The sequence below is a fragment of the Heptranchias perlo genome, chromosome 12, assembly GCF_035084215.1.
Source record: "Heptranchias perlo isolate sHepPer1 chromosome 12, sHepPer1.hap1, whole genome shotgun sequence".
Classification (NCBI taxonomy): domain Eukaryota; kingdom Metazoa; phylum Chordata; class Chondrichthyes; order Hexanchiformes; family Hexanchidae; genus Heptranchias; species Heptranchias perlo.
In genome coordinates, this window is record NC_090336.1 from 37,556,190 (window position 1) to 37,581,857 (window position 25,668).

A 25,668-nucleotide genomic window follows, 5' to 3' on the forward strand; every position below is an offset into this window, starting at 1 on the left:
CAAAACATTTTGTACAGAGCAAAGATTAATGACTTACGTTTCTACTGAGATCCTAAAATCAAACTATTTCATGGTACATCTCTTATGGAACGCAACATATGCATTTAATGGTCATTTACCATCTCTCAACCTAAAATTAAAATTAAATTGGGAGCTGATCTGGGATTCAATTCATCAGGATTTATAAAAAAACAAATAAAGAACTTGCATTTATATAGCACCTTTCATGCCCTCAGGATATTCCCAAAGCACTTCACAGCCAATGAATTATTTTTGAATTGCTTTGCAGGGAAATGCAGCAGACAATTTGTGCACAAGATCCCAAACAGGAATGAGATTAATGACCTGGTAATCTGTTTTGGTGTTGTTTGTTGAGGGATAAATGATGGCCAGAACACTGGGAGAACTCCCCAGCTCTTCTTTGAATAGAGTCATGGGATCTTCTACATTCAATCTAATATTAACTGGGACACAAACAGTGTTAAGGGTATAGAGGGCACAAAATTCTTAAATTGCATTCAGGAGAACTTTTTTAGCCAGTACGTAGAAAGCTCAACAAGAGGTGGGGGGGGGGGGCAGTTCTGAATTTAGTTTTAGGAAATGAGGCTGGGCAGGTGGAAGGAGTATCAGTGGGAGAGCATTTCGGTGGTAGTGATCATAATTCAGTTAGTTTTAGCATAGTTATGGAAAAGGACAAAGATAGAGTTAAAGTTCTCAATTGGGGAAAGGCCAATTTTACTAAGCTGAGAAGTGATTTAGCAAAAGTGGACTGGAAACAGCTACTTGAAGATAAATCAATGTCAGGGCAGTGGGAGGCATTCAAGGGGTGCAGAGTAAAAATGTTCCCACAAAGAGAAAGGGTGGGGCTGCCAAATCTAGAGCCCCCTGGATGTCAAGGAACATACAGAAAAGGAAAGTTAATATCAGACAACGGGAACTCAATATTACAGAAAGCCTAGAGGAGTATAAAAAGTGCAAGGGTGAAATTAAAAAGGAAATTAGGAAAGCAAAGAATATTAGCAAGTAAAATCAAGGAAAACCCAAAGATGTTTTATAAATAAATTAAGAACAAGAGGATAACTAAGAAAAGTGTAGGGCCTATTGGAGACCAAAAAGGTAACCTATGCGCGGAGGTGGAAGATGTTGGTACGGTTCTTAATGAATACTTTGCGTCTGTCTTCACAAATAGAGGGACGATACAGACATTGTAGTTAAGGGGGAGGAGTGTGAAATATTGGATGGGATGAACATCGTGAGAGAGGAAGTATTAAGGGGATTAGCATCTTTGAAAGTAGATAAATCACCAGGGCCAGATGAAATGTATCCCAGGCTGTTAAAAGAAGCAAGGGGAGAAATAGTGGAGGCCCTGACCATCATTTTCCAATCCTCACTGTATACAGGCGTGGTGCCGGAGGATTGGAGGACTGCTAACGTTGTACCTTTGTTTAAAAAGGGAGCGAGGGATAGACCGAGTAATTACAGACCAGTCAGTCTAACCTCAGTGGTGGGCAAATTATTGGAATCAATTCTGAGGGACAGGATAAACAGTCACTTAGAAAGGCACGGAGTAATCAAGGACAGTCAGCATGGATTTGTTACGGGAAGGTCGTGTCTGACTAACTTCATTGAATTTTTTTGAGGAGGTAACAAGGGGGGGTCAATGAGGGTAATACATTTGATGTAGTCTACAAAGATTTTAGCAAGGTCCCATACGGCAGACGGGTCAAAAAAGTACAAGCCCATGGGATCCAAGGGAGCATGGCAAGTTGGATCCAAAATTGGCTCAATGGCGGGAAGCAAAGGGTGTTTTTGTGACTGGAAGGCTGTTTCCAGTGGGCTTCAGCAGGGCTCAGTACTAGGTCCCTTGCTTTTTGAGGTATATATTAATGATTTGGACTTAAATGTAAGGGGCATGATTAAGAAGTTTGCAGATGATAGAAAAATTGGCCGTGTGGTTGATAGTGAGGAGGAAGATATCAATGGGTGGGCAGAAAAGTGGCAAATGAAATTCAATCTGGAAAAGTGTGAGGTAATGCATTTGGGGAGGGCAAACAAGGCAAGGGAATACACAATAAATGGGAGGATACTGAAAGGCGTAGAGGAAATGAGGGACCTTGGAGTGAATGTTCACAGATCCGTGAAGGTAGCAGGACAGGTGGATAAGGCGGTTAAGATGGCATATGGAATACTTTCCTCTATTAACCAAAGCATAAAATATAAGAGCAGGGAGGGTTATGCTGGAACCGTATAAAACACTGGTAAGGCCACAGCTTGAGTACTGTGTACAGTTCTGGTCACCACATTACACGAAGGATGTAATTGCACTAGAGAGGGTACAGTGGAGATTTACAAGGATGTTGCCAGGACTGGAGAATTTTAGCTATGAGGAAAGATTGGATAGGCTGGGGTTGTTCTCTTTGGAACAGAGGAGGCTGAGGGGTGATTTAATTGAGGTGTACAAAATTATGAGGGGCCTAGATAGAGTGGATAGGAAGGACCTAGTTCCCTTAGCAGAGGGGTCAATAACCAGGGGGCATAGATTTAAAGTGATTGGTAGAAGGATTAGAGGGGAGCTGAGAAAAAGATTTTTCACCCAGAGGGTGGTAGGGGTTTGGAACTCACTGCCTGAAAGGGTGGTAGAGGCAGAAACCCTCAACTCATTTAAAAAGTACCTGGATGTGCACTTGCAGAGCCGTGACCTACAAGGCTACGGACCAAGTGCTGGAAAGTGGGATTAAGCTGGGTGACTCATTTTCGGCTGGTGCGGACACAATGGGCTGAATGGCCTCCTTCTGTGCTGTAAATTTTCTATGATTGACTGAGTAGGCAGATTCTCAGTTTAACATCTCATCTGAAGACTGCACCTCCGATAGTGCAGCACTCCCTCAATACTACACTGAAGTGTCAATCTTTGATTATGTGTTCCAGTCCTGGAGTGGGGTTTGAACCTGCGACCTTCCAAGTCAGAGGTGAGAATGCTACCACTGAGGCGAGGCTAAGCCTTAAATAAACACAAACACACAAAAATGTTGTTCTGCACCACTATTAACACCTAAGTTGTGATACATGCAAAGTTCTATGTAATGGATAAAAACATTTTTTCAACAGCTGCTGGGAAAGTACAATCACCAAATGTTGCAATACTTTAAAAAGCAGAATTGCATCATCGGCAATTTATTATTTTGTTGGCACTTTCTCAAATATTGTGTGGTTGTGAGGTACATTCAGGAAGGATCCATGGAATCTGTTTTGAAGGCTTTGAAAGTGGCTTAAGTAGGTCAACAAAAAGTTTACTGCAGCTGCAAAAATTAAACAATTGATGCTGAAATGAGCTATTCTACAAATGGAAGGCTGGAATTTTAATCCATAGTTGTGAGGCATTAACTTTGTGCCAGAAACTGTAGAGCAATCCAAAAAACATATTAAAAAAAACACAGAACATGCTGTGCCATTAAATAAAAGCTCAACATTGGTGGCCATTAAGATAGCAGCAGCAATTACATACTAAACAAAATGAATATCATACATGCTACATTTAAATATCTCCCAATTTTTCTTTAAACAAAGGAAGGTGATACATTCTTCTTCCTCCATAATGATCTACTCAAAACAACATGGAAAAATATACAATTCTTTTAAAAGCATTGCAAAAAGGCTGACAAATATTTCTGCTTCAAATTCAGAAAGCCATTTCTTTTCTCTTTTCAGTAGCTCCTTAAAAAATGCTTATTGATTAATAATGTGAAAGGAGCATTAGTGTCCCTTGCCTTTCTCCACCAATCCCACCCCCACCACCTTGAATCCGTTGACTCTGGTATGTTACCATAGTGACCATTCCACAGGCGTGAGCCAAATAGAGACAGTCACCTGGCTATTCCACCACATGGGCATCAGATGAGCCCGATCCTGTTCACATCTGACATCTAAACGTGGGACCACAAACAATGATTTCCTCCCCAACTCAAAAGAAGCTGAAACCAATTTTAGCATTCCTACTGCCTCCTCTGCTGAATGTTTCTGGGTTTGAAAAAAAAAGAGTAAGTCTCAGAGCATAAGGCAGAGTACTGAACCTAGAACGGTTTTGGTGACAACACACACAAAAAAAAAGTACTCCAAATGATTATTGTGAAGCAACTGCATTGATTTAAATATGTGAAGCTTCCTCTGAAACGTATTTCCACCCTAGGCAGTCGCCTAGGAACCATAATGCCCTTATTTACTGCCTTTCTTAGTGATGGATAGGCACAGACAGAACCATTGGGAAAATGGCAGCTATGGTCATACAGCATTTAAATCGAATTTACACACAAGCCTTCAGTAGTTGGGCTTTTTTGGCCTCTCATCTCACTTCCGGGTGAAAACATTTATGGCATTGTTAAAGGCAGAGATGCAGTAGGATGGGTCATGGCTCCATTTTCCTCTTCCAGTCATGCTGAAATCAGGCAGCAAGTCGGAGAAAAATCTAGCCCTTAACTAACTCACCCTGTAGCACATCATCCGATGGGTAAGCCATTAAAGGTATTGAATTTTACCCGCTTCCCATTAGTTTGCAGATATTTTTACTTCAGCAAGAAAGGCTACCCAGCCAAACAAACTTTGATGTAATTCGTTTTATGTACAAGCAATGGCACCATAAGAGTAGTTGCATCTCATTGAAACTGTGGATGTGTTGGGACAATTTCAAGTGCTGACCAAACTACCACCACCCAACCCCCCCCCCACCCCCCAAACCATGTTTAATGGCTTTTCCCTCCAAAGATCTCCCCTATTCTTCCTCTCGAATGTGGAAACTCATACAGGGGCTTTGCTGGCAATGCACACTCTCTCTAGTACCTTGCCCAAGAAGCCATTCTTATGCATGAACGGACAACATCTCCAAAAGGCTATTTGACTAAAGGGAGCATCGCAACTGAGCTCAGTTCAATCCTCACCCAACATCTACACGTGCATGGGCTTTTGGACAAGAACCGGTACCTTAACGCTTCTCCTTCTTATCCTGAGAATGACAAGGCCAGTTAGAGTATGTTCCACCCATGTGCCTCCCCAGGCCAGATCAGATAACTCAAGATCAGGCATCAAACTGGAGACTTTCCAAATTTATATGGCTCGGGGCTACAAAACTGCATAATCCAATTACCTCTTGATCCATGTGGGGAAAGAGAGACCCTTATGTGGACTGTAACAGAATTTGTAATTTACAAGTATAAACCCAATTTCAAGAACTTGAAAATATCATTGGTGATAAAAGGTGCTAGTATTGAATTGCACCATAAACCAAAAAAAACTAACGACTGAAGTTTTTTTTTGTAATTAATTTAAAGTTGAACGACAATCCTGTAATCCTACCAGAGCTTACATTTTAAATACAGCTGGGATTACAAGATTGTAGCTATACCTTTCCTGCCGACTTGCTGTCTGACGCAGCTCCCCGGAAAGAGAGTGCTACACAATAGTGACAAATGCAATAGTGAGCTAAATTTCATTCCACTCGATATGAGCCAGGCAGCATCAGCTGTGTTGTGGATGCAATACACAAATTACTGGAAAAAAAATGCATCTCCCCCTCAGTAGAGATACAGGATACATTAAACTCCCAATCTGCCTTTTTTTGTTAAAATCATACTGCTCCTTGATTTTCAAAGCAAGCCTGTATAAAGTGCAAGCAGAATCTACTCCACAAGTCTGAAATGCAAAATTTACATTTTAGTCAGCCTTCTGCAGAAAATATACATGCAGTACACTGAATCCCTATAGCTTTCATCATCTGAACCACCTTCTCCTGGGATTTTTGAGTGCTATTTTGTACTGCTCTGCAATGAAAGATCTGTTTGGTTATATTGCTGACATTACAGAGAGCAGCTGGAAAACAATCCAGGTAGATTTTCCAATCAGTCCTCCATTAGTTGATGGTGTATTATTAGCTTCTGTCTGATGTTAACCTCATTTTGTGGGGCTAGCTTCATTCACGTACTGTGGATCCCAGTCTGTATAGGCCTGGTGTTGGGAGCTTGCGAGAGAGGGGTGGGAAACTGGATGTAAAAAAAAGGTTGCCTGCAAGGAATGATGGGTAAATTTAAAGGGATGCGGCCATTTGAATGTATTTTATGGCCTATGGGGACAAAAATGTTGGTAGCTTTACAAAAATTACCAATATTTTTAATGTGTGCATATATCAGTCTTTGCCAAGACTGTTTGGGTAACAAAAATGCCTGGCAAAACCCAGAGGCCAGTACAATAATTGTTGGGGCAGGAACCAGAGTCTGTGGCTAAGTGGTAAAGCAGTATAACATATAAACCCCCTGCGTGAGGGTTGTTGAAGTGGAAGTAGTGCAGAATGAGATGGAACGGAGGAGGTTGGCACTCTAGGGCAACCTGCCCAGAGAATAACATTTCAGAATGCCAGCAAGGAGGCAAAGAAAGAGGCCATAACGGCGTAACTGACTCTCTGCCACAGGCAATCCCAGTCAAAGGCACACGTTAGTTGAAGGTGACCATGCAGATGATACAGCTTTACGTCTGTTGACCTGAAAGGTTGAAGTGAGTTCTGCATGGTTAAATATTGACGGGAGGGCACCAGCAGGTCAGCTCCAATCCTCCAAAAAATAAGTAAAGAGGGATTTCCATTGGTCAACCCATTGTCCCAATATTGTGGACATATCAACATAAATGGCAGTACAAGAACACTTGGCACAATCTCAACTAGCCAACTAAGTGGAAACAGAAAGGAAACAAAAAAAAAGCAACAGAATAGCCTCAAAATGCTGTTACAAAGCTTACTATAAAAGCTCTTTAAATGCACTTCCATAAACAAAACAATTTGACAGTCGTGGGTGCCCATTTTACATGGGCAAGCAGATCACTGAGCACTATACCAACACCAGTAAATTCCATAGACAGGGCCTAATTTCAATATGAGTAACTGTAAACTGGCAGGCACTTCTGGCACCAGTACACCCATCAGCCAATTCTCAATGGCAGATTTGTAATCAGGTATGTGAAACAGGCAGGTTCGCAGTACTTCAGGGCATTGTTGATAACTGGCCAGTCAGTTTGGCTTATTAATTAAACCTGGAGAGGTAGACGTATCACTGGGGGCTGAGATTCTTCTCACTGGGCTACAGATAACGCTTCAAGACAATGTCCTAAAAAGTATACTGATCCTAGCTGGATGAGCAGTGGCAAGCTTAACAATGCGTTGTACTGGTATGCTGCATAGTTTTCGCAGATTTAACATCAGCAATACTCCTGCATACACTTGGGGTCTCTCGATTCTGCCAACTTACACCTAAACTTTCTGTATTTAGATAAGTAGGGTGTGGAGAGTGTGTGCATTCCACATCAGATATTCTACAGGAGTAGATTTCCTAATAGCTTGATTTGGGGACTCAACCATGGTGACGTTTTTTGTGCACGTCAGATACTTGGTTGACCAAAAAAGAAATCCTTTGTGTTTCTGATATGATCCGTAAAGTTCAAATTTGAAATAATTTTTACCAATGCTTTTTAATGTCTAGATAAATCCCTGTAGTTCTTTTAACATGTGGGGGCAATTTGTATAAGTGTATCAGTATGTTGTTATAAATAATAGTTTTAATTGCAAGGTTTTCATGTTGTTTGCAGTCTGCTGCCTTATCTACTTGCTTGAAGAAAACTCTCTTGTGTAGCTTTAGCACAGTGCGCATCAAAATTGAGGGATCACATGAAAACAGAAACTACCTCGCTATGCATTTCACTACATTTTATCTTTTTATTTTAAGCAGGAAATACAGACCAGCACTGATTACGGGACACTTTATCCTTCAAACGCAGCAGTATACTGTAACTTCAAGTCTGTATGTTCCATTTATTTATTCTCTATTGAGTCATGTTTTCCTTGTAATTTGAAATAACAAGCTAATGTTTACACAGAACTTTAAAAAGAAAATTCTTCCAACGATCCATTTTACAGTCTTTATTTCAAAGCGACTACAATGCAACAACATACAGCCTTCGAAGAGGCTTTCAAAGGCACTGGTCGTACAGCAGAGATGATAAAAACCCTACCCTCCTCCCCTTGTTTGTTTGACCCCAGTGGCAGCAATAAAGCATGTTGATTAGAAGACTGTCAGCATTTACAACAGGCCTGCCAGTTTGGGGAAAAAGTGGAGGGAGGGAAAGGAACATCTTTAATACTTGACTGCAAACCAGGGTAAGCAATATAGATAACAAACGATCAAGGCACAAATACAGTTATAAAACAGAAGTATATAAGGACTGTTAAAAATAAAGGAAAAGGAACAACCATTAAAGACAAATTAAACTGCCTGTACAGCAATGTACACAGCGTCCAAAATAAAACGAGGGAACTGGAGGCAATAATCCGTAGCAAGGAACCAAATGTAATAGGAATAACTGAAACATGACTACACAAAGAACAGGACTGGCAACTAAATATTACAGTTTATAACATAATCAGAAAGGATAGGGAAAGAAGGGGGGGGGTGGAATACCTGTACTAATTAGAGATAACATAATGGCAGTAGAAAAGAAGGACATAACGAACAGAAGGATGGAAACAGAATCCATATGGATTGGAATAAAAGGTAAGGGATTGATCACGCAAATAGGGCTAGCCTACGGACCACCTAATAATGAAAAGGAGGTGAAGGAAGAAATATGTAAGCAAATATGTGAAATGAGTAAAGGACATAGAATAATAATCATGGGAGATTTTAACTACCCCCAAATAAACTGGCAAGAAGAGGTCGGTAAAGGGTTACGGGGAATGGAGTTTTTACAATGTGTGCAGGACTCCTTTCTTACCCAGTATGTAAAAAGCCCAAGAAAGGAAGCACTGCTGGATCTAGTAATGGGAACAGATAAGAGAAATAAGCTTCGGGGAACATCTAGGCAATAGCGATCACAACACAATGAGGTTTAAGATAAAGATTGAGAAGAACAAAAGACGGACAAAAAGACCAGAATAATAAATTTAAGGGGATGAGAACGGAACTAGGGAAAATAAACTGGAAAAAATTACTGACAAACAAAGAAATAGAATAGCAGTGGAAAACAGAGTCCGAGAGAATTATATCCCACTAAAAAGTGAGAACAAACTAGCCAGTATTGACACACCATGGATGAATACAGAAGTACAGGCAAAATTGAAACTAAAGAAAAAGGCATACACTAAGTGCATAGACAATAAAGGAGAGGATGACAAAAGGGAATATGAAAAAGGTTAGGAAAGAAGTAAAAAAAAACAATTAGTAAAGGCAAAGTCAAACTATGAAATTCAATTATCAAGAAATATAAAAAGAAATAAAGTATTCTAGAGACACATAAACAACAAAGAAAAGTCAGGATAGGGATAGGGCCACTAAGGGATACACATGATAAACTCACAGGTAATGACAGCAAAATGGCAGAAAATATTAAATATTTACTTTGCTTCAGTATTTAGCAGGGAGACCAACATGGTGGGCATGACATTAGAAGAAGAGATCAAAAAAGATATAAAGACTTTTAAGATAGAAACGGGGGAGATGATGGATAAACTATGAGAGAGGATAAACTATGAGAGAGGATAAACTATGAGAGAGGATAAACTATGAGAGAGGATAAACTATGAGAGAGGATAAACTATGAGAGAGGATAAACTATGAGAGAGGATAAACTATGAGAGAGGATAAACTATGAGAGAGGATAAACTCCCTGTCTGGATGGATTGTATCTCTTTATATTAAAAGAAGTTAGGGAAGAGATAGCAGAGGCACTATTACATACATATAAAAATTCATTAGAAAAGGAAATAGTGCCAGAGGAGTAGCAGACAGCTAATGTGATTCCTATATTTGAAAAGGGAGATAGAACCAGTCCAGGAAACTATATAGCAATTAGCTCAACATTGGTGATAGGAACAAAAATGGGATCTTTACACAAAGATGTAAAAGAAAAATGTCTAGAATCCAAAAATATAATAAAGAACAGTCAGCACAGATTCCAAAAGGGAAGGTCATGCTTGACCAACCTTATTGAATTCTTCAAAGTAACAGAATGGGTAGACAAAGGTAATGCAGTAGATGTAACATATTTGGATTTATCAAAAAGGTCTTCGATAAGGTACCGCATAGTAGACTCATGATTAAGGTCAGAGCATGTGGAATCAGGACATGTAACAGAATGGATAGCAAGCTGACCACAAAACAGAAAACAGAGAGTAGGAGTTAAAGGTAGTTACTCAGACTGGCAAAAGGTGGGAAGTGGTGTTCCACAAGGATCGGTGCTGGGAACATTGTTATTCACCATTTACGTCAATGATTTGGACTCGGGAATCGGAAGTACAATTTCAAAATTTGCGGATGACACCAAATTAGGGTTATAGTTAATACCAAGGAGAACTGCGACAAAATACAGGAAGGCATTAATAAACTTGCAGAATGGGTGTGTATTTGGAAAATGAATTTCAATATAGGTAAGTGTGAGCTGGTACATTTGTAGAGGCCACATACTCCTTTGAAAATATGAGTCTACATGGGGTTGAGGAGCAGAAGAATCTGGGGGTACAGATACACAAATCACTAAAAATAGCAATGCAGGTTAATAAGGCCATAAAGAAAGCAAACCAAGCACGAGTTCATTTCTAGAGGGATAGAATTGAAATGCAGGGAGGTTATCTTAAACTTGTATAGAACCTTGGTTAGACAACACTTGGAATACTATGAACAGTTCTGGTCTCCATATTATAAAAAGCATATAGAGGCACTGGAGACGGTGCAAAAAAGATTTACTAGGATGATACCAGAACTGAGAGGTTATACCTATCAGGAAAGATTGAGCAGGCTGGGGCTCTTTGGGAGAAAAGGGAAGACTGAGGGATGACCTGATAGAGATCTTAAGATTATGAAAGAGTTTGGTAGGGTAGACGTAGAGAAGATGTTTCCTCTTGCGGGGGAGACCAGAACTAGGGGCCATAAATATAAAAGATAGTTACTAATAAATCCAATGGGGAATTCAGGAGAAACTTATTTACCCAGGGAGTAGCTAGAATGTGGAACTCACTACCACAAGGAGTAGTTGAGGCGATTAGCATAGATACATTTGAGAAGCTAGATAAACACATGAGGGAGAAAGGAATAGAAGGATATGTTGATGGGGTTAGTTGAAGAAAGGTGGGTGGAGGCTCATGTGGAGCATAAACACCGGCATGGACCTGTTGGGCTGAAAGTACAGCACAGAAACAGACCATTCTATGCAATTCTATTAATGCTTGCTTAGGACAAAGCAGACATAACCTCCCTTGCTCACTTTGGACTCCAGCCAGGGTAAGTCAGGTGAACACTGCATGAAGCAACTCAATTAAGGTCTGAAACAAACAAGACAAATGAGACCTGCCTCAAATGTAAACACTGCAATTAATACATAGCATTAATGAAATACAAACAGCACAATAAGACAGCCAAATTCTATGGTGCATGTTTACAACAAATAACATATTTCAGAACCATTACCACAAAATACTTGAAGAAAAATCAAATTCTATCAGTTCATTGTGATAGTTTGCAATGTAATGCATTTATAATGTTAGCATATAAGAAAGGATTACCTCAATCTTTATCATCAGGTATATTGGTGGGGGGGGGGGGGGGGAGAAAAAACAGTCACCCATTCCCCAACCTCACCAAAAAGTCTGCTGCAAGGCACTTAATGCCCTGTACCATATGTTTCCTTGACGACTAAAAATATTAACTACCTCAAGAGTAATCTAAGGATTTTCCTATGATTCTGGAATTAGTATTAGATATTCATGGTATTTATATTCCCTTCTCCAATTGTACATTCGATAAGAATTAACTAATATGTATGAATTAAAACTCCCTGCACTGGACTATATTATGAAAAATATTTCATTTTCTCCACCAATCAGAAACGATCATCAGATAATAGGGTGGGACAGGAAAGCAAGTGCCTGATCCAGGCCTTAACCAAGACTATTAAATGTCAGGATTACATGTACGGGGCTACTAAGGAAGTTTGCACTCTTCCTTCTCGTGATAACACACCTGGCCTTTGCTTGACGCCTTGGCATGGCTGAGTCTGGGAGTTGTGGGTGGAAGCATAGGTGTGCACCCACATCCTGTTAGATCTCCAATCCCTGTATCTCACTCAATCATGAAATTATTTTTTACAGTTTGCAGACATTCAGCATTAAATTCCCCTGGCAAAGATTGCCCTTGAACAATTTGAAACATGGCTCCTGTAAAAATCAAAGGTTAACTCTATTTTTGCTTTTTCCTCGGATAGCAGGCTCCCAGACTGCCTGAATGGGAGAGCTGTGCATTATACAGCTCTCTGTGCCTTTTTGTGCAAAGAGACTGGTCAGCCAATTGTCCAAGTAAAGAAACACATGGTTCTCTTCTAGTCACAAACAGACAGCCACAATTGGGGTCAGCTGGCACAAATCCAGACAGAGCAGAAGTGTGCCTTAAGAGGAACGTCTTGTACCGGTAACAATCACTTGAACCTCAGAAAATTCCTACGGTTTTCCTCAGATAGTTAAATGGAAAAAGAATCTGTGGCACCGAGTAAGCTTTCCAGACATAATGATGCAGCTTTCAGGAGAATATGCCTTTTAGTCCTAAAAGGAGAGTGGCCAACTTGAACTTTCTCCTTTCCAGAAACCGCTTCAAATTTCTTAACCTCATGATATACACCAGGGCATCAGAGAATAGCCTGAGCCGAAATGTTGCCTTACGTGGCCTTTGGAGCTGACTACAGTGTTTAGTAATTTGCCATCAGTACACAGAGGTGGTGTCCTGAAAGTATAAGCGTATGTAGTATGTGCGTGTGCGCGCATGCACCAGGATAATTATAGAATGTCAGACATTGGGACTGGTAACATATGTAAACTAGCATCAGTAATGGTGGCCATGAAACTACCTGATTGTCGTAAAAACCCATCTGGTTCACTAATGTCCTTTAGGGAAGGAAACCTGCCGTCCTTATCCGATCTGGCCTATATGTGACTCCAGACCCACAGCAATGTGGTTGATTCTTAATCGCCCTCTGAAATGGCCCAGCAAGCCACTCAGTTGTACAACCTTGCTACAGAAAGTCACAAGAATAAAACCGGACGGACTATCCGGCATCAGACCACTAGGCACCAGACACGACAAAGGCAAACCAAGCCCAGTCGACCCTGCAAAGTCCTCCTCACTAACATCTGGGGACTTGTGCCAAAATTGGGAGAGCTGTCTCACAGACTAGTCAAGCAACAGCCTGACATAGCCATACTCACAGAATCATACCTTTCAGCCAAAATCCCAGACCCCTTTATCACCATCCCTGGGTATGTCCTGTCCCACCGGTAGGGCAGACCAATCAGAGGTGGTGGTACAGTGGTATACAGTCAGGAGGGAGTGGCCCTGGGAGTCCTCAACATTGACTCTGGACCCCATGAAATCTCATGGCATCAGGTCAAACATGGGCAAGAAAACCTCCTGCTGATTACCACCTACTGCCCTCCCTCAGCTGATGAATCAGTCCTCCTCCATGTTGAGCATCACTTGGAGGAAGCACTGAGGGTAGCAAGGGCACAGAATGTAATCTGGGTGGGGGATTTCAATGTCCATCACCAAGAGTGGCTCGGTAGCACCGCTACTGACCGAGCTGGCCAGATCCTGAAGGACATAATGGCCAGACTGGGCCTGCGGCAGGTGGTGAGTGAACCAACATGAGGGAAAAACCTACTTGACCTCGTCCTCACCAATCTACCTGTCGCAGATACATCTGTCCGTGACAGTATTGGTAGGAGGAGTGACCACCGCACAGTCCTCGTGGAGATGAAGTCCCGTATTCACTGAGGACACCATCCAACGTGTTGTGTGGCACTACCACCGTGCTAAATGGGATAGATTCAGAACAGATCTAGCAGCTCAAAACAGGGCACCCATGAGGCGCTGTGGGCCATCAGCAGCAGCAGAATTGTATTCCAGCACAATCTGTAACTTCATGACCCGGCATATTCCTCACTACCATTACCAACAAGTGAGGGGATCAACCCTGGTTCAATGAGGAGTGTAGAAGAGCATGCCAGGAACAGCACCAGGCGTACCTAAAAATGAGGTACCAACCCGCTGAAGCTACAACACAAGACTACATGCATGCTAAACAGCGGAAGCAACATGCTATAGACAGAGCTAAGCGATTCCACAACCAACGGATCAGATCAAAGCTCTGCAGTCCTGCCATATCCAGTCGCGAATGGTGTTGGACAATTAAACAACTAACGGGAGGAGAAGGCTCCGTGAACATCCCCAACCTCAATGATGGCAGAGTCCAGCACGTGAGTGCAAAAGACAAGGCTGAAGCGTTTGCAACCATCTTCAGCCAGAAGTGCTGAGTGGATGATCCATCTCGGCCTCTTCCCGATATCCCCACCATCACAGAAGCCAGTCTTCAGCCAACTCGATTCACTCCAGTTTGGGTTCCGCCAGGACCACTCGGCTCCAGACCTTGTTACAGCCTTGGTCCAAACATGGACAAAACAGCTGAATTCCAGAGGTGAGGTGAGAGTGATTGCACTTGACATCAAGGCAGCATTTGACGGAGTGTGGCACTAAGGAGCCCTAGTAAAATTGAAGTCAATGGGAATCAGAGCAAAAACTCTCCAGTGACTGGAGTCACGCCTAGCACAAAGGAAGATGGTAGAGATTGTTGAAGGCCAATCATCTCAGCCCCAGGACATTGCTGCAGGAGTTCCTCAGGGCAGTGTCCTAGGCCCAACCATCTTCAGCTGCTTCATCAATGACCTTTCCTCCATCATAAGGTCAGAAATGGGGTTGCTCACTGATTATTGCACAGTGTTCAGTTCCATTCACAACCCCTCAGATAACGAAGCAGTCCATGGCCGAAGGCAGCAAGACCTGGACAACATCCAGGCTTTGGCTGATAAGTGGCAAGTAACATTCGCGCCAGACAATGACCATCTCCAACAAGAGAATCTAAACACCTCCCGTTGACATTCAACTGCATTACCATCACCGAATCCCCCACCATCAACATCTTGGGAGTCACCATTGACCAGAAACTTAACTGGACCAGCCACATAAATACTGTGGCTACAAGAGCAGGTCAGAAGCTGGGTATTCTGCGGCGAGTGACTCACTTCCTGACTCTCCAAAGCCTTTCCACCATCTACAAGGCACAAATCAGGAGTGTGATGGAATACTCTCCACTTGCCTGAATGAGTACAGCTCCAACAACACTCAAGAAGCTCGACACCATCGAGGACAAAGCAGCCCGCTTGATTGGCACCCCATCCACCACCCTAAACATTCACTCCCTTCACCACCGAAGCACCGTGGCTGCAGCGTGTACCATCCACAGGATGCACTGCAGCAACTCGTCAAGGCTTCTTCGACAGCACCTCCCAAACCCGCGACTCTACCACCTTGATGGACAAGGGCAGCAGGCACATGGGAACACCACCATCTGTATGTTCCCCTCCAAGTCACACACCATTTCGACTTGGAAATATATCGCCGTTCCTTCATCGTCGCTGGGTCAAAATCCTGGAACTCCCTTCCTAACAGCACTGTGGGAGAACCGTCACCACACACACTGCAGTGGTTCATGGGAGCTCACCACCACCTTCTCAAGGGCAATTAAGGATGGGCAATAAATGCTGGCCTTGCCAGCGACGCCCACATCCCATGACCGAATAAAAAAGTGTGTGTGTGTATGTATATATAAATAAAAAAATTACCAGTCCCAATGTCTGACATTTTATAATAATGTAGGTCAGACATGCAAGGAACGATAATCATAGTAAAAATTTTACCAAGCTACTGATTTCATTAAATAGTCACAGAACAATTCTATGTTATTCAGAGAGAAGTAATAAAACCCTCAATGGGCTATCACAGTAAACCTCTTGCTCTTAAATTTTCCCCATAAAACAACTGCTCTATAATCCTAACTGACAAATGTCAAATATTTTAATGAATGGTTACCTGAAAGAACCATCCAAGTTGGATCTATGAATAAAACTCAGCTTTGCATCTGCCCAGTAAAGTTTCTGCTCCTCTATGTCAATTGTCAGTCCATTTGGCCAGTAAATATCAGAGTCCACAATGACTGAGCGACTGCTGCTGTCCATGCCAGCTCGTTCGATTCTTGGTATTTCGCCCCAGTCTGTCCAATACATGTACCTGTAAAAACACACAGAAAGCCACAGAGGTGAAATGAGAACTTGCTTACAGACATGGAATTTGTTCTCCAGTTAAAAATATTCGCAATTTACATGCAGTGCATAAGATGTAGAAAACACCATGACAAAGACATTGCATTATTTTTACAAGCACTATAGAATCCGCAGTCATCAAAAATAATTTTTATTCAGCAATTAGTCTTCTTCATCCACACTTAATTTAACAGGAAAACTCATGGAAATGTTGAACAGCTAGTCTGCTTACATACCAGACATATTAATATATGTTCCACCATCTGTACGGCTAGTTTTTCTAAACAGCTGTGTTTAGAGCAGTGAATGCAGACAATTATTATTCTACCCTGTATCCCACTTCATGCAGTTTCTGTTTAAACTGCACTGTCAAAACAATAATGCAGTCTGAAGGAAATTTATAATGGAGCTTCCAATTTTTCTTTTTTTTTAGAAAGAGTTTACACCTTCTATAAACAGAAAGGAGATTGCCAGTCGGGGAAGTCAGACATTTCATATTTGGAAACACCATGTGTGGCTTAGGTCTTTTCAGGAATAAAACTCAAGTCAGAATTCTCTTCTTGACTAAACTGTACTTCATTTTCTTCATAACTTTGGGGCCCCTCAATGAATAGCATGGTGTGTTATAAAGTCACACAAACTAGGTAGGTCCCAGGCTCAGTTACTACTCCATGTTATGTCAGCTGGGGCAGCACTGCAAGAACTTACATTTATATAATGACTTTAACATTGTGAACATTTTAAGATGTTTCACAAGAAATGGATGCAAAACAGATGAACAGAGACAAGGAAAAGAAGGCTATGGATGTAATCTTGGGTTATTCTGGAGGTGATCTAAGGGACAAATTTTGGGGAGGTTTCCAAAGGTGGAGACAGATGTAGCAAGACAGAGGATTTTAGGGAGAAAATTCCAGAGAGGAGAGCTAATGTAACTGAAAGTGTTACCTAAAGAAGAGGACGCGGCAGACAGGAACCCAAGGTCAGAGGACTAGAGAGCAAAGGACTGGAAGACGTAAAAGGATAAAGTGGATTAAGGCAATGGGAAGATTTTTAAATTCAGTAAGTATCTTGTATTCAATGCTTTGGGGAATTGGGACCTAGTGGAAGCCTGCAAGGACAGAGGTGATGGTCAAGCAGGACATAGTGTGGGACAAAATGAGGTGCATGGAGTTTTGGACGAGTTGGAGTTTATGCATGATGCAATTTTGGAAGACAGTGAGGATCTTATTGGTGATATTAAATCTGGATGTCACATAAGTGTGGTAAAGATTTTCAACTGGAGTGGGGCATGAGGGCGTGTCAGAAACAGATGTAATTGAGGCGGTGGAAATAAATGACCCAGGTGATGGATAGGATATGGAATTTGAAGTCAGCTCAAGACCAAAAAGCACACAGAGGTTGCACAAAGTCAAGTTCCACCTAAGTTTGCAGCCAGGGAGGGGGGCAAGGGTGCGGATTTTTTTTGGGAGAAGCCCAACAGATTGGGTTCAGTCTTACCGTTATTGAGTTGGAGAAATTTCACCCATGACTTGATAATAGACAAGCAATCTGAGAGTACACTGATAGTCAGGAGTTCAGGGTGCTGGCAGAGAGGTAGAGCTCAGTGTTATTAGCTGAAATGTGGAAGTTAACCCCATGCCTATGGATATTGTTGCCAATGGGGAACATGTAGACAAGAAATAGAAGAGGGTTGAAGAATGAAACTTTGCAGTACTCTGGAGGCAAGTGTGGAGGTGGTACAGGTAAGGCTGGTGCCACACAGAAAAGGTACTGGAGGATGACAGAGTGGTCAACTATCAAACACAAAAGGGACGGAGGAGAGAGCAAAAGGATAATGCACACATGAGCCACTGGTATAAATGGAAGGAAAATAACAATCATTGCTCCAACTATTAATTGTCATCCAATGGCTCCTGTTGGAAAAGAGACAGCCCGCCAGAGCGGGAGCGGGAGACAGCCCGCCAGAGCGGGAGCGGGAGACAGCCCGCCAGAGCGGGAGCGGGAGACAGCCCGCCAGAGCGGGAGCGGGAGACAGCCCGCCAGAGCGGGAGCGGGAGACAGCCCGCCAGAGCGGGAGCGGGAGACAGCCCGCCAGAGCGGGAGCGGGAGACAGCCCGCCAGAGCGGGAGCGGGAGACAGCCCGCCAGAGCGGGAGCGGGAGACAGCCCGCCAGAGCGGGAGCGGGAGACAGCCCGCCAGAGCGGGAGCGGGAGACAGCCCGCCAGAGCGGGAGCGGGAGACAGCCCGCCAGAGCGGGAGCGGGAGACAGCCCGCCAGAGCGGGAGCGGGAGACAGCCCGCCAGAGCGGGAGCGGGAGACAGCCCGCCAGAGCGGGAGCGGGAGACAGCCCGCCAGAGCGGGAGCGGGAGACAGCCCGCCAGAGCGGGAGCGGGAGACAGCCCGCCAGAGCGGGAGCGGGAGACAGCCCGCCAGAGCGGGAGCGGGAGACAGCCCGCCAGAGCGGGAGCGGGAGACAGCCCGCCAGAGCGGGAGCGGGAGACAGCCCGCCAGAGCGGGAGCGGGAGACAGCCCGCCAGAGCGGGAGCGGGAGACAGCCCGCCAGAGCGGGAGCGGGAGACAGCCCGCCAGAGCGGGAGCGGGAGACAGCCCGCCAGAGCGGGAGCGGGAGACAGCCCGCCAGAGCGGGAGCGGGAGACAGCCCGCCAGAGCGGGAGCGGGAGACAGCCCGCCAGAGCGGGAGCGGGAGACAGCCCGCCAGAGCGGGAGCGGGAGACAGCCCGCCAGAGCGGGAGCGGGAGACAGCCCGCCAGAGCGGGAGCGGGAGACAGCCCGCCAGAGCGGGAGCGGGAGACAGCCCGCCAGAGCGGGAGCGGGAGACAGCCCGCCAGAGCGGGAGCGGGAGACAGCCCGCCAGAGCGGGAGCGGGAGACAGCCCGCCAGAGCGGGAGCGGGAGACAGCCCGCCAGAGCGGGAGCGGGAGACAGCCCGCCAGAGCGGGAGCGGGAGACAGCCCGCCAGAGCGGGAGCGGGAGACAGCCCGCCAGAGCGGGAGCGGGAGACAGCCCGCCAGAGCGGGAGCGGGAGACAGCCCGCCAGAGCGGGAGCGGGAGACAGCCCGCCAGAGCGGGAGCGGGAGACAGCCCGCCAGAGCGGGAGCGGGAGACAGCCCGCCAGAGCGGGAGCGGGAGACAGCCCGCCAGAGCGGGAGCGGGAGACAGCCCGCCAGAGCGGGAGCGGGAGACAGCCCGCCAGAGCGGGAGCGGGAGACAGCCCGCCAGAGCGGGAGCGGGAGACAGCCCGCCAGAGCGGGAGCGGGAGACAGCCCGCCAGAGCGGGAGCGGGAGACAGCCCGCCAGAGCGGGAGCGGGAGACAGCCCGCCAGAGCGGGAGCGGGAGACAGCCCGCCAGAGCGGGAGCGGGAGACAGCCCGCCAGAGCGGGAGCGGGAGACAGCCCGCCAGAGCGGGAGCGGGAGACAGCCCGCCAGAGCGGGAGCGGGAGACAGCCCGCCAGAGCGGGAGCGGGAGACAGCCCGCCAGAGCGGGAGCGGGAGACAGCCCGCCAGAGCGGGAGCGGGAGACAGCCCGCCAGAGCGGGAGCGGGAGACAGCCCGCCAGAGCGGGAGCGGGAGACAGCCCGCCAGAGCGGGAGCGGGAGACAGCCCGCCAGAGCGGGAGCGGGAGACAGCCCGCCAGAGCGGGAGCGGGAGACAGCCCGCCAGAGCGGGAGCGGGAGACAGCCCGCCAGAGCGGGAGCGGGAGACAGCCCGCCAGAGCGGGAGCGGGAGACAGCCCGCCAGAGCGGGAGCGGGAGACAGCCCGCCAGAGCGGGAGCGGGAGACAGCCCGCCAGAGCGGGAGCGGGAGACAGCCCGCCAGAGCGGGAGCGGGAGACAGCCCGCCAGAGCGGGAGCGGGAGACAGCCCGCCAGAGCGGGAGCGGGAGACAGCCCGCCAGAGCGGGAGCGGGAGACAGCCCGCCAGAGCGGGAGCGGGAGACAGCCCGCCAGAGCGGGAGCGGGAGACAGCCCGCCAGAGCGGGAGCGGGAGACAGCCCGCCAGAGCGGGAGCGGGAGACAGCCCGCCAGAGCGGGAGCGGGAGACAGCCCGCCAGAGCGGGAGCGGGAGACAGCCCGCCAGAGCGGGAGCGGGAGACAGCCCGCCAGAGCGGGAGCGGGAGACAGCCCGCCAGAGCGGGAGCGGGAGACAGCCCGCCAGAGCGGGAGCGGGAGACAGCCCGCCAGAGCGGGAGCGGGAGACAGCCCGCCAGAGCGGGAGCGGGAGACAGCCCGCCAGAGCGGGAGCGGGAGACAGCCCGCCAGAGCGGGAGCGGGAGACAGCCCGCCAGAGCGGGAGCGGGAGACAGCCCGCCAGAGCGGGAGCGGGAGACAGCCCGCCAGAGCGGGAGCGGGAGACAGCCCGCCAGAGCGGGAGCGGGAGACAGCCCGCCAGAGCGGGAGCGGGAGACAGCCCGCCAGAGCGGGAGCGGGAGACAGCCCGCCAGAGCGGGAGCGGGAGACAGCCCGCCAGAGCGGGAGCGGGAGACAGCCCGCCAGAGCGGGAGCGGGAGACAGCCCGCCAGAGCGGGAGCGGGAGACAGCCCGCCAGAGCGGGAGCGGGAGACAGCCCGCCAGAGCGGGAGCGGGAGACAGCCCGCCAGAGCGGGAGCGGGAGACAGCCCGCCAGAGCGGGAGCGGGAGACAGCCCGCCAGAGCGGGAGCGGGAGACAGCCCGCCAGAGCGGGAGCGGGAGACAGCCCGCCAGAGCGGGAGCGGGAGACAGCCCGCCAGAGCGGGAGCGGGAGACAGCCCGCCAGAGCGGGAGCGGGAGACAGCCCGCCAGAGCGGGAGCGGGAGACAGCCCGCCAGAGCGGGAGCGGGAGACAGCCCGCCAGAGCGGGAGCGGGAGACAGCCCGCCAGAGCGGGAGCGGGAGACAGCCCGCCAGAGCGGGAGCGGGAGACAGCCCGCCAGAGCGGGAGCGGGAGACAGCCCGCCAGAGCGGGAGCGGGAGACAGCCCGCCAGAGCGGGAGCGGGAGACAGCCCGCCAGAGCGGGAGCGGGAGACAGCCCGCCAGAGCGGGAGCGGGAGACAGCCCGCCAGAGCGGGAGCGGGAGACAGCCCGCCAGAGCGGGAGCGGGAGACAGCCCGCCAGAGCGGGAGCGGGAGACAGCCCGCCAGAGCGGGAGCGGGAGACAGCCCGCCAGAGCGGGAGCGGGAGACAGCCCGCCAGAGCGGGAGCGGGAGACAGCCCGCCAGAGCGGGAGCGGGAGACAGCCCGCCAGAGCGGGAGCGGGAGACAGCCCGCCAGAGCGGGAGCGGGAGACAGCCCGCCAGAGCGGGAGCGGGAGACAGCCCGCCAGAGCGGGAGCGGGAGACAGCCCGCCAGAGCGGGAGCGGGAGACAGCCCGCCAGAGCGGGAGCGGGAGACAGCCCGCCAGAGCGGGAGCGGGAGACAGCCCGCCAGAGCGGGAGCGGGAGACAGCCCGCCAGAGCGGGAGCGGGAGACAGCCCGCCAGAGCGGGAGCGGGAGACAGCCCGCCAGAGCGGGAGCGGGAGACAGCCCGCCAGAGCGGGAGCGGGAGACAGCCCGCCAGAGCGGGAGCGGGAGACAGCCCGCCAGAGCGGGAGCGGGAGACAGCCCGCCAGAGCGGGAGCGGGAGACGCAGCCAGAGAGAGTCAGAGGCCTTGTTTTTTATGTCTGCATGGTTCAATTGCCTATTGATACTATGTAGATTGGTCAAGGTAGCAGAGAACTGCTGGTGTCTGTGGAATTGCACAGTGTTATTTTCCAGAAATGAGGCATAAAAATTGGAAAGAAATCAAAAATACAATTTTTGCTGGTTATTCTCTGTTCTTATATATGTCACTGACTGATTGAATGGACAGGCAAAAAGGTTGTCAGGCCACATCAATACCATTTGATAACCGAGCACTCGGGGTTGCATGACAGTGATGTATGGGTTACTTATTTTCTAACTTTCTTTCTGCCTCTCCCACTGGGAAAATACCTTGCTTCAAATTGGTGCCTCAACACCCGCCTCCTCAAGAGTAACTTGCCCAAGATCAAAACTTATGGGAAAATCTCCAAAAAAAAATCATGTCCCAGTACTCCATGTCATGGCATGCTGTTACACCACAATACCTGTCTGCTCTTTTGCCGTTTACTAAATGGCAAGTTCATTTTTTAAAAAAAAATATAAATATTGTCAGCCAAAACTGTTAAGCAGTGTAGCACAGTTGCATTCCAACCGACTGATACTGTACATGCGAATGAAAATATTGCTTCCAGATTTGACTAATACCACACACAATTCTCCCACAGTATGAGCTCCTCTTTGTACTTTTTAATCTAAGTCACATGGAAAAACAAATAATTCTATCTTTTACAACAAATGTGCAATGAAAGCAGGCCTGGTATTATATTGCTATTCACTAAGATGGAAAAGGATAATATTTTTTAAAATGGTACACCAAAATCTGAAATTAAAAAAAAGTCCAAAACAAAGTTCCAAAATTTCCACAGCACAGCTTGTTTTTTGAAAATAAATGTAAACGGTTGTAAAGTAGATGGGACTGTGCTGAAGATATTTGTGGCTGTCATTAGCTACAGATAAAGCTCTCCATCTCAATCTCAGCGTGGCACTGATCAGATCTGAAGGGAAAAAATTGGTGAGCAAGTACTCAGTCATTGTTGCACACCCCTTAACAGCCAGATAAAGATCAACAGAGGATTGGATCCTGTACTCTTGGGTGGATGTAAAAGATCCCAAGGCACTATTTGAAGAAGAGCAGAGGGTGCTCCCAGTAGCCTGGCCAGCATTTGTCCCTCAATCAACATCACTAAAATAGATTATATGATCATTTATCTCATTGCTATTTGTGATACCTCGTTGTGCAAAAATTGGCTGCCACATTTCCCTACATTAAAACAGTAAGTACACTTCAAAAGTACTTCAATGGCTGTGAAGTGCTTTGGGACGTCTTGAGGTCGTGAAGAGATTTATATAAATACAAATTCTTTCTTTCTAACAACAACTTACATTTATAGTGCCTTTAACGTACAAAAATGGCCCAATTTTAACAGTTACTTTCTACCTCATCTTTAAACACATGTAACATTCCTTAGGGATCCACTAATACCAATCCTGAGTTGACCACTAAGATATGCAAGCATGCTCCAAGAGGACTTTCCCTTCAACTCTCCATTTTCCGCTAAGAAAATGCCTCACTTCTACTTCTGTACTTCTTTCTGATAACACAGCACAATATGAAAATTGTAGGCAAGTGCCAGAAAAATACATGCTGCGATGTCTTGGGCAGAAAGGTAGACAGAAAAGGGAGGTTCCATTGTTTTAGAAGTCCTGTTTCTCTTGCCTAACATGGTCATAATTTCCTCTGAAAAATACAAGAGTCCCCAGGTATATGGGAACATTGATAATAATCTAGACTTGAGAGTTGTGGGGTGTAAAAGGGAAAATGACAAAGATGGGAACATTTTACAGGTTTCATAAGCCCATTTTTAAAATTCTTATGCTCAAGAGTAGAAGCTGGGTTAGAATTATCAACTCATTTTGAAAGAACCATCTAATAATAATCAACAAAATGCCAGGATTTATTCACAATAGCCACATAATATTTGTTCTGCCAACTGAACACTTTTTCTATTATAGCCAACATGTGGTACCATTTAAAATATTTATATACTGCATTATACAGACAGAATTAAAGACATAAAAAAAAGAGATAGCTTATGATTTTTCCTTAGTGTCTGACATTAAACTTAATGGCTGAGCAAACCTGAAGGTTGTTATTCAGCTGTTGACTTGACTTCTTATTCACAGTTTGTGATACAAAACCTAGAGTCGGAAATTATGCTATGGGAAACTACTTTAAAAATGCTTAACACATTCACCTGAAGTTTTCTGCTATTTTTGTGGACGCATTAACTCATTTTAAATATATTGGTTAGTGCTAAACAGGTGAAGTATTCAAATGCTAGCATCCCACAGCATAATTTCCAGTTGTCGATGTCTGAAAATTATCTCTGACGTATGACTGTACAAGATTATTTTGTGGTTGGGCCAGGGGAGACTATTTAAGAGCAAAAAAAGAAATAAGTACCAAAAATACAGATAGGAATGGAGAAGGAGAGAGGAGAGAAAAGAAAAAGCAGTGAGAAAAATAGCAAGGAGAAATAAAAAAGGAGAAAGAGAAAAGCAGTGAAAAAGCAAAGAGAAGAACTGCAGGTGCAACAGCGGACACAAAAGCACTGAGAAGACAACTAAATGGAAATTAAGACAGACAATAGCTGTTGCAATATTACCATGTATAATCGCTCTTTGGTGTGTTTCCATTTGTGTGTAATACAAGGAGTCTGATCATATTGTGGGAGCATGCAAACAGTTAATAAAATGATCAAATTTTGTCTAGAAATCTAAACGTGCTGACAGTCATGAATAGTGGAATTGGATTGGTTCTTTCACATCTTTCCATCCATACCTATTAATAAACTGGAAATATTTAGAAAAAAAACGCAGAGAATTAATTTAGGTGAATTTTAAATCTGTTTTTTCATAAACCAAGTTTGAGAAAGGATTTTAAATGACCAATTTCCGGTTGAAACCAAATTCAATTTCTCTACAAAGGCAAATCCAGCAGCACTAGCTATTCATTGAATCCTTTTGAACTAGATTTCTTGTACAAACATGCACTGGATGCATTTCAGTTTGAAGTTTAAACCAGTCCTTTCTATCATATTAACATGAATTAGCTTCTACCTCAGATGTGTGCAGCTCGGGTAGACTGCAAACCACTTTATATTAATGAACCTTTTAGAGCCCTAAACCCTTCCGCTGCTACCAGACAGTTCATATGATTACTTCAGTTTCTTTTATTGTACTTGGAAGTCAGCATCATTGAGAGAAAACTGGAAAATGTTGCTTTTGTATCTTTTAAACTAAACGTACAATATCTTGAAAGGGAATACATGGTTACAAAGTCTTTTACCCATTTTAAGTGCTCATTTTGCAGAATAATCATTAAAAATTCAATATTAGTTAATTTGCTGTGGCTCACAAAATGGGGAATGGCACACATGGAGGAAAAGGAGAGAGGGAGAAAGAGACAAAAAAGGACAAGAATTCAAATAGTTTACAAAAGTTGTTACTTGTAACATTGTTTGTTAATCATGTTACAAATCCAGCTGCAAACTACTTTTATCATGAATGGATACTGAGTCTAAATTCACTAAACCATATTTTTGTACGCTTTTGGTAACCATAATACTTCAATACACTTTGAAACAAAAAGGTGGTGAGAAGGCCAGGCATTATCCCATCAAAAATAATTCCAGAGATCTGCGACCTGGGTTTCCTCACAATTTTCTTTAAGATACATCCCACTGACAAAAGCTCTTATTAGGGTTCATTCCAAAACTAAAACACTGACTTCTGACCATGGCTTACACACAAGGGGCTCATTTTTCGGA

At 46.0% G+C, this 25,668-nt stretch overlaps 1 protein-coding gene across 1 annotated transcript in view; it reads right to left on the minus strand.

The window, feature by feature from the left end:
- The window catches only part of LOC137327968 (low-density lipoprotein receptor-related protein 5-like), a 229,864-nt gene that overhangs the window by 155,873 nt on the left and 48,323 nt on the right, over nucleotides 1-25,668 (minus strand). The window contains exon 3 of the mRNA XM_067993981.1: nucleotides 15,993-16,190. Coding sequence (XP_067850082.1) covers nucleotides 15,993-16,190 — 198 coding nt within the window. The remainder of the gene's footprint in view (nucleotides 1-15,992; nucleotides 16,191-25,668) is intronic.